The sequence below is a fragment of the Aspergillus costaricaensis genome (assembly GCF_003184835.1).
Source record: "Aspergillus costaricaensis CBS 115574 unplaced genomic scaffold BO79scaffold_2, whole genome shotgun sequence".
Taxonomy (NCBI): domain Eukaryota; kingdom Fungi; phylum Ascomycota; class Eurotiomycetes; order Eurotiales; family Aspergillaceae; genus Aspergillus; species Aspergillus costaricensis.
Window position 1 is genome coordinate 887,743 of NW_020291802.1, and position 12,360 is coordinate 900,102.

General features: G+C 50.5%; 5 protein-coding genes across 5 annotated transcripts; 3 read left to right on the forward strand and 2 right to left on the reverse strand.

Moving 5' to 3' along the window:
- Positions 1-104: 104 nt before the first annotated feature.
- On the forward strand, positions 105-2,603 carry BO79DRAFT_186209 (SKI complex subunit WD repeat protein SKI8). The gene is made up of 6 exons (XM_025680455.1): positions 105-545; positions 1,325-1,585; positions 1,638-1,807; positions 1,871-1,964; positions 2,043-2,229; positions 2,282-2,603. Exons 1-6 carry the CDS (start codon positions 212-214, stop codon positions 2,463-2,465), a joined length of 1,230 nt encoding a protein of 409 aa, XP_025544440.1. The 5' UTR covers positions 105-211; the 3' UTR covers positions 2,466-2,603.
- An 89-nt stretch (positions 2,604-2,692) lies between these two features.
- BO79DRAFT_186213 (kinetochore Spc25 family protein) lies at positions 2,693-3,608 on the reverse strand. The gene is made up of 2 exons (XM_025680456.1): positions 3,309-3,608; positions 2,693-3,250 (listed from the first exon to the last, which is right to left on the reverse strand). Exons 1-2 carry the CDS (start codon positions 3,538-3,540, stop codon positions 2,706-2,708), a joined length of 777 nt encoding a protein of 258 aa, XP_025544441.1. The 5' UTR covers positions 3,541-3,608; the 3' UTR covers positions 2,693-2,705.
- Positions 3,609-3,781: 173 nt separating this feature from the next.
- BO79DRAFT_284206 (uncharacterized protein) lies at positions 3,782-7,203 on the forward strand. The gene is made up of 4 exons (XM_025688229.1): positions 3,782-4,070; positions 4,127-5,326; positions 5,386-6,076; positions 6,127-7,203. The coding sequence occupies exons 1-4, from the start codon at positions 3,968-3,970 to the stop codon at positions 7,196-7,198; spliced, it is 3,066 nt and encodes a 1,021-aa protein (XP_025544442.1). The 5' UTR covers positions 3,782-3,967; the 3' UTR covers positions 7,199-7,203.
- A 212-nt stretch (positions 7,204-7,415) lies between these two features.
- BO79DRAFT_284207 (copper metallochaperone ATX1) lies at positions 7,416-8,285 on the forward strand. Its single transcript, XM_025688230.1, has 2 exons — positions 7,416-7,790; positions 7,895-8,285. The coding sequence occupies exons 1-2, from the start codon at positions 7,703-7,705 to the stop codon at positions 8,044-8,046; spliced, it is 240 nt and encodes a 79-aa protein (XP_025544443.1). The 5' UTR covers positions 7,416-7,702; the 3' UTR covers positions 8,047-8,285.
- A 154-nt stretch (positions 8,286-8,439) lies between these two features.
- On the reverse strand, positions 8,440-12,072 carry BO79DRAFT_186220 (DUF2293 domain-containing protein). The gene is made up of 6 exons (XM_025680457.1): positions 11,629-12,072; positions 11,457-11,576; positions 11,103-11,393; positions 10,288-11,019; positions 8,822-10,194; positions 8,440-8,739 (listed from the first exon to the last, which is right to left on the reverse strand). The coding sequence occupies exons 1-6, from the start codon at positions 11,761-11,763 to the stop codon at positions 8,613-8,615; spliced, it is 2,778 nt and encodes a 925-aa protein (XP_025544444.1). The 5' UTR covers positions 11,764-12,072; the 3' UTR covers positions 8,440-8,612.
- Positions 12,073-12,360: the final 288 nt, after the last annotated feature.

The window sequence follows — 12,360 nt, forward strand, 5'->3', positions numbered from 1 at the left end:
GTTGCGACTCAGGGGGCCCGCTATTCCCCCAACGGATTAGCGTGTCTCCAGACCCCAAATCGGTGGAAAAGCTTCAGAATTATTCGATTTTATGCCGCCGCCTTGCCAGCCATTTCGCCCAATTCTCTCCTCCCTAATCTGAGCTCCAATTCCTGTCTCAGCTCTTATCGGCACCTCCCGAATTCTGGCTCTACGACTCCTTCCCTCCACCATGTCCGCCCCCATGCTCTCGCGACGCCTCCTGCTCACGGAAACCGTGTCTTCCGCCGCCGCCGTAGGACGGTGGTCTCGTTTCGCTATCAATGCCTCCGCCTGGTCTCACAACTGGCTTAAGCCCGCCGCCATTTCCTTGAGCATTCCTGGGATCATGGAGGGCCTTTGGGACTCTGTTCTCCGCGCCGTCCCCAAGAAGAAGACTTCTCACATGAAGAAGCGTCATCGACAAATGGCTGGCAAGGCTTTGAAGGACGTCAAGAGTCTCAGCACATGCTCCGGATGTGGCCAGGTGAAGCGCTCGCACGTCCTGTGCCCCCACTGCGTCGAAAGTAGGTGCAAATTCTCTGCGATCCCGCTCCCATTAAGCCATCCTCAGCGACTGATTGTGAATTGTCCTTTAGGTGTCAAGAAGCAATGGAAGCAAACTCAGACGGCTTAAAGAGCGAAAGACGGCGAGATATATGATGAAAGAAAACGGACAGATTTTTGATTTGCATTGGGGGATTGTATTTTTACCTGGTATTTTATGAAGTGTAGGATAAATGCTGCATGGCATTCGGCGTCTGGCACAGCCTGAGGGTTATCTATATTAGTGTTGGTTATTTATATATTAAATTATACTGTGGCCATTTTGTATATTTGTATATCTTGCCAGAGATCAATTAAAAAAGAATTAAGATCTTTGCATGTCATGTTTCAATTGCGTTGATTCAGTAAATTTAGTAGGGTCGGGCAGAGGATGTCAGTCTTCCATTGAAGGCCCGCTGTAGTGGTGGGTGCCATTGAAACATGATCTCATTCGGCCGCCAGCTAGTTTGTCCCGCCATGATCATCAACTCGCGTCCCAAACAACATTCGTACTCCTTTCAACAACCATACAGCGTGCTCAAATTCGCCTGGGGCCTACTCTGCCTAGGCATATAGAGCGTCTGGTCTAAGAATGGTAATGTTTTAACATGGGGAACCATAACGCTGTTGAGGTAGTTTCTAACTGGGGAAATGATTGAGTTTAGTCGAAACAATATCTCTCTTGCGGTTCTGCAGACAATGGTTTGTATATCTTGAATGACTCCCTACAAACCCTGGCATATGCTAATATCACGACCAGCCCACCCTGTTGATATCTTCGCACTGGCCGTGACTGACAAGCAGATCTTGTCGGCCTCGGGTACTTCTTCCCTCAAAGTTCACTCCACTACAGATCCCGATTTTCCGCTAGTACAGTCTATTGACGGTGCCCATAATGTCGGGTGCCATCATGTGGTTACTAACGGAAATGGTTCGAGGGCCGTCAGTATTGGCTTTGGCGGTGAGATCATGATTTGGTCTTGCCATGACGGGGTCTGGGCAAAGGATGATGGAGCGTCTGGTAGGTACCTTAGTACTCCGCTGTGTCAGTCCTGTGTCTGACCGTGACCCAGTCAACAAGGCAACACCTGCGGATGTTTGGGCCATCGCTTTGTCCGAAGATGGTCAATATCTTGCCGGTGTTACGCAGGATGGTCATATCAAGGTGTGGGATCTGGACACTAATGGGGAGGAAATCCGAGACTATGAAACCAAAGGTAGCTTCGGCACCTGCATAGATTTGGTAGGTGAAGACTCGTCCACTTCTGCCACTGTTGGTGCCTAAACTCATGAATAAACTTTTTAGTCCGCGGATGGCCGCTTCATAGCAAGCGGACACGAAAATGGTAGTGTTTACATTTTCAGTACAGAAAGCGGACGCATGCCATTCAGCCTATCAGGTGCGTACTTTGTTGTGCTAGCTAAGTACAAATGAAGCAGACAAAAGTGCCGAGTGATTGTCTAATATGTATATACAGGCTTGGTTAAACCTGTACGAGCTGTTGCATTCTCCCCTGGAGGAAAGTTTCTTGCTGCTGCTGGAGATTCCAAGGTAATTGTGCTTTATGACACGTCCTCTGGTGAACAAGTGGCGAGTCTCTCGGGGCACACCGCATGGGTCATGTCGCTGTCGTGGAGCCCCACGGGCGAGTATCTTCTCAGCGGGTAAGTTGCTATGCATTTTTTCCCCCTGAGCATGCTATCTAACGTTCAAAAGGTCGTTCGATGGAAAGGTCAAAGTTTGGTCGATAGACACAAGAGCATGTGTGGCCACCCATTCCGAAACAGACAAAGCAATCTGGAGTGTCAAGTGGCTGGCGAAGATCGGAAGATCAGTAGGATTTGCTACGGCTGGCGCAAACAGGAGCATATCATTCTACCGTGAGGCCACTGGTGGTTAGTGCATAGGCTGTGTACGAATCAACCAATGAATTTGTTGTACGAATTCCTTACCAGCGAGCTACTTGAGGCATCTTCCTCAGTATGCCGAGACGAAGGAAGCCTCTATAAGTGACCTTTTGCATTGCCTGAACGGAAACCTTATCATAGTAGGACATGATTCCAAAGTGAAGCAAACACAAGTATTAAAACATTAATCATTATTTGGTATTTCCAAAGCGGAATTAGCCTTTATATCCTCCCTATTTCATTGTATCGACGAACAGCTTCCGCATTCTTTTCAAGAACGCACCAAAGTCGCGATCCTCATTGACGATATCGAGCTCCCGCTCGAGAGCCTCCCGATCGAGTTTTGGTCGTGTATGGAATACTGCGTAATCGCGGCTCCCTGTGCCGAGTTCAAACCACGCTTCCGTTTCCCAGTCTTTTTCGAGCAGATGGGTGTACACAAACTTTAGTCTATCCTCCCGTCCGGCTCCCTCAATGCGTAAACATAGATAGTCCTGCCAAAAGTCCAACTCCGGCACGTTCAGCCGAGCTTGAGCATCCAGATACCTGGCGTGCATCTTCTGCGCCTCCAGCTTCTGGTTGATCGCCTTTTGGGTCTCGTCGATTTGTTGCTTGAGGCGGTCGCGCTTGGCGAGGCGGGAGTCACGTTCCAGGGTCACGGATGAAATGGCGGCGTGCATTTCCGCTGCTTCAGCGGCTTCCTTCTGTAGTGTTTGTTGGTGTGTTTGCGATTTGAGGTCTAGGATCTCGATATCCCTTTGCTTCATGCGTTCATCCTCTATAGGACCTGTATTAGTCCGATGCTCTAGCGCCATCTCCATAAAGCGATAGCTTACCCTGTAGCTCTGCCAATCCAATCTTGAACTGGTTCCTCTCCTCCAATACCTGCTTGCGACCTCTCTCGATGAATGCATCAAAGCGAGCAGTAAATTGTGCCATGCGATTCCGGAGATCCTCAAACCCGAAGTTGATACTGGGGAGTGAATCCGCCATGGACGGTGCATCCGCCGACGCGAGAGGCGGGCGCATGCCACTTGTCGAGAGCGACGGATCGAAAGATGAGCTCATGGTGTATCTAGCTTGACGCTTTATTGGTGCCGATGTAGTTGTAGTCTGTGAGGATTGCGATATATGCGATGCGGGGGTGATGATGGTTACTGACTTTGTTTCATGTTCTCGGGCGCGCCGCTAAAGCGCGGTGTTGCGGCGCAACCGCCGGGCTCCAGACTAACGAAAGCTTGGCATCGATCTATCACCCGTTTTTTTTCTTTTGCCTTGTCTTTCCTTCGCAAGATAATCCAATGTTTCATTTACCCTTGCGCATGCATGAATTATGATTTGACAGCTGTCAGAAGCAGTTGCATTCGAGCACACTGCCGGGAGACTCGTCTACCAGTCCGCAAGCTGTGACCAAGACGTTGTACTGTGGTTCTCGATATGCCCACGGTTAGAAGGCTAGAGTTAGCGCATATCGCCAGGAGCAGAAACAGACCTGATGGATGAACACTCTGTGGGTGCTCTGCAATATGGGCATTTGGGGAAACCAACGTACAATTCAGAAGCTCACACATGGGTCTTTTCACGAACATTAGCTCCATGTAAGTGGTTTGGAAGATCGACGCGAGCCGGTTCGAAAGACTGACATCTCCTGGAGCTTCATGTATCTCTTACTCCGGAGTGACCAAAGTTACGGTTCAATCGTCCCTCACTGCACTGCAGTCTTCCTCAACCGAGAATAAGGGCTTTTTGCCTCGCGCCTACCCCCAGCTTGCAGCTTGCTGGCCTCTAGTCGACAACGAAACCGTCTCTCATGCTATCACTGGCTGCGACATATGTGATCCTTCAATTTCGACGCTCTTTGATTTAGGATATGCGGTCGATCTCGAAAATAGCGATTCGGGAAGCCGAGTTATACCTATCGCCGTCATAGCATCCGGAGAGTGCGGCAACACTATCAGTTTTCGAAAAATTGAAGACGATGTTGTGGAACTCCGACGGAAGACGACTTCCTGGGCGCGTGTCCCTGCAATTGGACAGACGGAGTCCGTTGAATGGTCGGCGGGAGGGGCTCCTGTCCGTCAAATTTGCTTTGCGCGGACGGTTGAAGATAATGCGACGTGGATGGCAGCTCGTTTGCCCCGCTCGACTACCATCTTCCGACCACAGTATCACCGAACGCCAGTGCCTGTCATAGGATTGCATGGGAGTGACCACCAATTTCCCGACCGTTCTATCAAGTCTCGCCTGGATGCGAACCCATTGGTGGAGATACCAATCCAGCGGACCGGAGGCTTTGCGCATGCGGACGTGACTTTCAATCCCTGGTATCAGAAGCAGTTGGCTATTGTTGATGAACGAGGTCATTGGAGTGTTTGGGAACTTTCCGGCCGACACAGGCGCAACAAGGGTAATTGGACAGCTGTATCTGTCAATTCTGGCTCATTGCCGTGGCTCGATCTTGAAGACGGCCAAGACATCGACGACCACCCTCGTCATGATGGATGGGCTGCTATTGAATGGGTCGGTGATGTTAACAGCTTTGTTGTCTCTGATAGACGCTGCCCAATGCTCTATCGCATGGAAAGCGGTGAGGTTTTTCCATATACAATTGAGCTAGGCCTTAAGCGAAGATCAGAGTGGATTCTGGACATTAAGAGAAGTTCTGCCAACGTGTCGCATGTTTTCATCTTGACGACGACTCGAATATTCTGGCTGGATTTAACATCATGCCCTGAACCGAGCAGTGCAACCGACAAAGACTCACGACCGCCTCTGTTACCCCGTTTGTCCTGGCGCCATTTCCGTGATCCCGAGGACACCACATTGCGACTGACTCCTCTACTTGTGCGGGAAGGTAGCTTGATGACCGCAGATCTCTCCCTTTCATAGCACATGTACTGATACTCTCGATAGACTTTTACCTCGTTTTATACTCGCGCCTCAACAATATTGCGCTAACCTTGCAATGCCCATCTTCGTCCCTGGACCAAACGGATGTGACATCGATACCAGACCCCTATATAATGGAGATCCCATTGTCATCTCCTGACACTGAAGGCTCTCGACACTCCAACACGCAGCTGACAACACTGGTCTTCAAGGAAATCACGCATTTGCCATCGTCAGTCGGTAAACAATATCACGATCCTCATGTTAGACTCATAAAGCTTTTTGCGGTAGACTCAGGCCTTACTGTCCGCGAATCAATCTACACGGCACCCTCCCACGATGGTTCCCAGGATGATGAACCAGCCGCAAGAGATGTCTTACGAGTGAAGAAAAGGCATCAAGGAGTGCAAAGGTCGCAGTCGACTTACTTCGAAGATCGATTTGTAGTAGAGGACTGCGAGGAATCCATGTTGGGAAGCGGTATGCTCACAACCGCAGACACTGGGATGTCTAGCATAACGCCACTTGCAATCCCTGAATGGTCTCTCGACTACACCCAAGTCTACGCTGCTGCTACTGGAAGGTTAACGCTGTCATCGCGAGAAGACGACCTAGGTAATCAAATCTTCGAAAGGAGTTTTGAGGAGGCTATGCAAGTGCTAAGCGAAATGACGACTGGTGCTGGGGTGAGCAACGACCAGACATGTCGCACAGGGTAAGTAAATCTACTGCTATATACCGACTATCTTTTACTGATGTTCCTAGTCTCGAGGCCCTTGGTAGTAGTCCAATGCTTGACAGTGTCGAACAGAACTCGCGGAGGCTCCAGGAATTTCTCTCCAGCAACCATCTAGCTCTCTTAGATTGGAAAGCTGACCGCCAACCGTCTGGCCATTCTAGTCCACTTCTCGTTCGATCGGCGGATTTCATATACGAGGTTTCGGGGTTGGACCTTCCTGCAATCTATGATCTGCTTACCAATGACTGGCTGGCTGGCCTGCCTCACGATCTTCCTGGGCGCACAAGATTCACGAAAGAGAAGACCATCCGTGGAGTTGTCGCTGATCTGATTTTGGCTCAGATACGCATTGGAGTTCGGACGCTCTCCGGGATTGATGAATCTGATGACAGCAGGCGGATAAACTCAGGGAATATTCCATCATCATCATCATCATCATCATCAATGATTTCGATGGATGACCCCTTCGATGCATCGAGCTCTAGAAGTGCGAGGCGGGTGTCTCAGCGACCGGCCTGGACAGGAAACGGTAGCTTGGATGATCCAGGCAGCGGCACGACGCCTGGAAGCACTCTTGGACGCGGGGAACTTGAGACTGAAAGCCTGCGGGACATGGAACCTACTTATACCAGCCTCTCAGCATATACTACCTTTAGTCGCGAGCGGAATATGCCTCGAAAAGTGGCGAGCATGTTGGGCCATTGGCAACCAGGTGCCGACCCGGCTGGGTACAACTGGCAGAGGGCAATGCAGCTTCAGGGAACCGAGGAGTCGCAATCAGCATCTAAGGCAGCGACACCGAAACGTCGTCAACGCAAGAAGACTCCATCAACCCAAGGAACCACCACTGTGAATAGTGGGAATGTATCCGCACCCGCACCAGCCCTAGCCCCAATGACTTCTGTTACTCCTGATGTGCGGGGGTGGGGAAGCCAACCAGAGCACAATGAGGCGCCTGTTCTCAGACTGCAAAGCAGTCAGGTTATCGAGGACGATGTTCCGATGACACAGATCGAGCGGGGCGCATTTGGTGGCCGAGAAGCTGGGCGAAAGAATGTAATGAAGGCACGCAAAAAGAAGCGCGCGGCCGGTTTCTAAAGCAGCCCAGATAGGTTATTTATTCATCCAAATGGAATTTCAGCATTCAAACAACCCCGAATAGAATAGTAGATGTACAGTTGTAGCGGCTTGATTGGTAAGACAATGAGCGATTTCTGCGCATTCTTTGCCCCGCCTCGGGATTGCGATATCCAACCCTGGGAAGTATAAGAAGAACGCGACGAGGTTCATTTTTATTCCTCAAAGCACTCTTTCCCATTCTCTTTCCATCTCGTCGTCTATAGACCTAGTGCTCCCAGGAACTCCTAAATAATCATCGCTGTTCGCTGTGGCAGTTTACACGCCAGCATATTTTGTTGCCTCAACTCGAAACGCCCATCGATCGACGTTCCCCCGTCTGTCTCCACCCCTCCTCTCCTTGCTTTAGCCCCGCCATCGTCATCTCTATCTTCTCTATTTACTTATTTGTTCATCCACACACCACACTCCACTTATCTGCTTCCTCTCTCTCTCTCTCATATACACACGCCGCCCCCCAACACCATGTCCGACCACCAATACAAGTTCAACGTCAGCATGAGCTGCGGCGGTTGCTCCGGTGCCGTGGAACGAGTCCTGAAGAAGCTCGAGGGTATGTTTTTCTTCCCTACCCCCCCTTCTTTTCAGAATATCGTCAAACAGAATAACAAGCAAGTGCACTGAACCGCTTCGCTGACTTTCTCTCCTCCTCCGCAGGTGTCAAGTCCTTCGATGTCAACCTGGAATCCCAGACCGCAAACGTTGTCACCGAACCTTCTGTGCCCTACGATACCGTGCTGGCTACGATCAAGAAGACTGGAAAGACGGTCAACAGTGGAGAGGCTGATGGCCAGACTATGAGTGTCTAAAGAAAGAAAAGAAAAGGGAAAACGAAAAAAGAAATAGCACAATCAGAAGAATCATATGGATCCCGGGGTTGGCCTTGGGGAGGTGACGAAGCTTTCGTCCGAAGGGGGTCAGTGTTATGCATGCATATATTGAAATAATAGGAAGAGGGGCTACTGCTTTGGGTAGTGTTGCGAGATACCCTGATACCCCTGACCTACTGCTGCTGTCTGCATGGTTGTATATAGCGCAATTATTTGACTACGTTCGTATCGTTTTGTGATTGACCTTCATGGGTGATTTGTTTGTCTGTCCGCTGCCTGCGCAATGTGTCTGCTAACGTTGTGGCTGGTGATGACGACGACTTCTGCGGGTATACGCGTAAGAGACACGAGTGCATGTAGTAGTGCTCTAAACCCAGAGTAGCTGCGTGATAAAGCGAGGTAAGCACATCGCTTGTCAGATTTGTTGTTGTTGACACGTGGTCGGGTATCATATCCGCTTGACGCTCAAGCTCAAGATTTATGTACAGCAACGCATATGCGGACATCTACATAGAACACCATCGACAAACACAACCCGAAGCCTTCTAATCCACAATGACAACAGTTCGACCCTCAGGAACCGTATAGGGAACCCGCTCAACGCGTCTTACATAGGTAGGATAACGTTGTTCTTCCATGCGCGAGCCATCGTGTGGAAGGTCATAGGCTTGCCTGTTCGTTTCGCGTCCGTTAGTAACAAGTTCAAAAACTAAGAAGGGGACAGTACGCGCAGCCCCAGCTGCAAGGTCCATACCGTGAAGTGTCCACAGCATCTTCATACCCTCTGACGTAGTGGCGGGCTGTAAAAGGCGGATTAGGTACCCTGTCAGCATAATTGCTTGGACCATGATGATCGGCCACAACATAATCCTGGATAGCGGGTCCTGCCCGGGAATCCAGACAAACACGGCCAACGGGCCTGCTCCATTCTGTGCTACCGGGCGAACTACGCATGTATTGTTCGGTCTGCACCGGAATTCCAGCCGAGAGAGGATGGGGGTGGACTGGGTAAGTTGCAGGTTGAAGACGACGCTGCACTGGATACTTTGTTGGAACAGGATCCCGTACGTCAACGGCACGAACGAAGTCCTCCGCATAGTGTCTTCCTTGAGACGCTTCCTGTGAAACCAAAGGGGGGTCATATTCTCTGCCGCGACGAGCAGGATCCTCCAGCTGAGCCACGTCAAGCGGTCTTAAACTGCCAGAGTTATATCTAGGAACCTCATGATAGACACGTCGCTCTCTCAACTTATTGGGCCGCACAGGAACAAGCCTATCAGTAGCATTATCCTCAGGAATAGCATATCTTGTACTTGGCACAACTTGAGATTGCCCTGGAGACCTGTACTGGATGGGCAGCCCGGAAGGCACAAAATGAGATGCATGGCCATGTACGTCTTCCGATGGCCTCTGATGCACGGCAGTCACGGTCCTGGGGCCAGGTGCGGTAGTATAAGTGGAGTATTGCGTTCTTTCCGGGTGACCCTCCGCAACAGGATGTGATCCAACGGGGGCGGCATATCTCCTACGGAAATGAATATCGTCCTGGATTGAAGAGGGTTTCAGGTGAGTATGTCCAGGGGTGTCCTGATACCTGCCGCTTGTGTAAGGGAACGCTGCACCAGTGGTGACAACCCTGGCTTGAGTATGACAGAGCCGTTCACGCTCGTAGTGGCCCATACGTCTCCGTTTAGAAGCTTGATCTCGATCAGAAATTTCTGAATCGTGGTGTATCATCTCCTGGCGAGCGGGACGGTGAGGGGTTATTGAGCGAATCGAGAAATCTCCGGAAATCCTTTTGGCAAGGTAATCCAGCTGGCCACTATTGGGGCGTCGGATTTCCATGGGTGTGGCAGTCTCAATAGAAGGCAATGCATGATCCTGTGGCTGTACATTGGTCCTGTGTTGGGACGAGGCCAGAGGTCTTGGGAGGACGGCTGGGTCCCCGGTCATCTCATGAATCTCTCTCGGGCCACTCACAAATACAGGCGCATTTGGCGAGTCTTCTCGCTGATATGAACGCTTCTGCTGTTGAATAACTGGCACTCGCTCCAAAGAAACCGCACTTGATACAGGTGCAATCTCCTTTCTCTGAGCAGGCAGTTCAGGCATACGGTGCAGTTCATACTGCTCGTTCAAAGTTAGCTCGAAGCAGTTCTCTCAGTGTAGATCATAGAGCACGGTTATGATAAACACAAATCTAGACCTTGGGTGGCTTACCCGTTCCATTACAGAGTCCGCGACCGTCCTACCTATGTTGGTACTGATGGGCCTTGCACTAGATGTAGCAACGGGTGCCATCGAAACATGAGGCCTATGAGCAGACTCTGATTCAAGCCCAACAGGTCCTGGCAATGGCTGTCGAGTGACGACCGGGCCCCGAGATTCGGAGGCATCATGCAGTCTGTGCTGGTTAGTTTCGTTTGCTATGTTTCTATATCGGTTGAGAGCGCGGTCCCAAGCCTGATATCTGCTGAAGCCTCGACGATCAATCTTATGTCTTCTGGGGGGCTCTGGAATGTAGCGGAAGCCTGGTGGTGCTTCTTCATCCGACGGATCTAACTGGGTATCACGAAGGGCAGGGTTTGCATAATTTAGCGTCCTTGTTTGAAGCTCGTCAGCCTGGGGATTACTGGAAACCACCATCACGCTGTTATCGCGATTATTAGGTGAGAACGGCTCTCCCTCGACATCACTGTCCTCATCATCCGATATGACAATGACCTCTCGGAAGACGTCCTCCAGGACTGTCTTCCCATTCTCATCGTCTCCTCTCCACTCCACTAATTTTGCAAGGGTGGGCTCTTCGACCACGGTCCGAGCTTCATGAAAGGATGTCGCCTTCAGGAGACGATCGTAGTCAGTGTAAATGTGTCGGATATGTGCCACAACCGCTAACTGAGCCCGACGAGCCAGTGGTAGCTCAACTGCCGTTCCTACTTTTCGCTGGCCCTTAAATCGGTCTCAGCATCTGTCACGCATTCGTATATCATGGTTCCCTCCCATCTATTTTTCTCCTTGGGCTCGTCACGTACCTTTTGAAAAGCGGTCTTGATGATTTGATTGAGATCATTATCGGGAATGTTGGGGAACAGGTCTCTCAAGACATCTCTCGCTTCTGTATTTATAGTTGTCTGGGAGACTTCTGAATTAGCTCTTTTGCGGTCGTTCTCACCGCCAACCGTGCGAAAGGGCACCGCTTTCCCAGCGGCCGTGAGATAGAGACCCAGATCCATGCACACTGCTGCGACCGCGGCGCTTGGAAAGTGATAACCTATTCGATGTACATGCTGGGAGAGATTGTGGGTGTGCATATGCGGCGTTGTCTAACCATAGCTATTAGATAAACGAGAACCAAGGACCGAATATGGATACAGCTGTCGGCATACCGTGACAGCGAATACCTTCAGACCATCCTTCCGACATAATTCCTTACATGCCGTTGTAAGCTGAGGGTTGCCTGCAGGTATGAAGGTATAACCAGGAGGGGCCTTTGCTTCAAAAGATATCTGTTTTCTTGGTCAAGAGTGCCCGTGAGAAACTGATAACACAACAACATACGACACTTCGAAGTTTTTTCTTCTCCTGAGTAACAGATTCCAGAATCACTCTATGTTTTCGAGCATTTCTCTTGACGATCCTGCTCGGGGCTCGCCTGGCAAGGACCGAGGGAGGTCTCCGAGATACTCGGGCCATGCTGACAATGTAGAACCTTCCCAAGTAGCTACAGAAGACAAGCCTTCATTTTACCGGTATCGGTTCAGATACACACACTGCATGGAATGAAGCCGTGGGGGCCAGGATCATTCATCGAGAGCGAATGGTTAGACAGACGCGTCGATAGACAGCTAGTAGTCACACGGGTGTTTTCAAGTTAGTAAGCCATATTCTACACAATGAAAAAGATCCTATGCATGAACCGCAGTCCCAGAAAGTCAAGAATATGGACTAAACTGGAACAAGCCGATAGCTGTTCAAGTCGGTCTAGCCACCGTTTTGGCCAACAAGATGATGCACTAGCCCTGATACCGCGAAATAAAGGGGGTGTGCTTGATGAGACCGAAAAGGTAGTTAGCCGGTTCAACGCTGACCTCCCAACTATAGGAGCATATAGCGAGGCAGAGCAGCAAAGATAGCGGCAGCCGGGGGTAGTATACAAAAGAACCTCCAACAGGCTGGGTTGGGCTGGTGGATGAGGTTTAAAGGGAAAGGTGGGAGAGGGAACGAGAGCGCCGGAGGGCAACCAAACTTAAACCATTTGCGGCCTAACGCGCGGGCGCCGCTGGTGCCTGC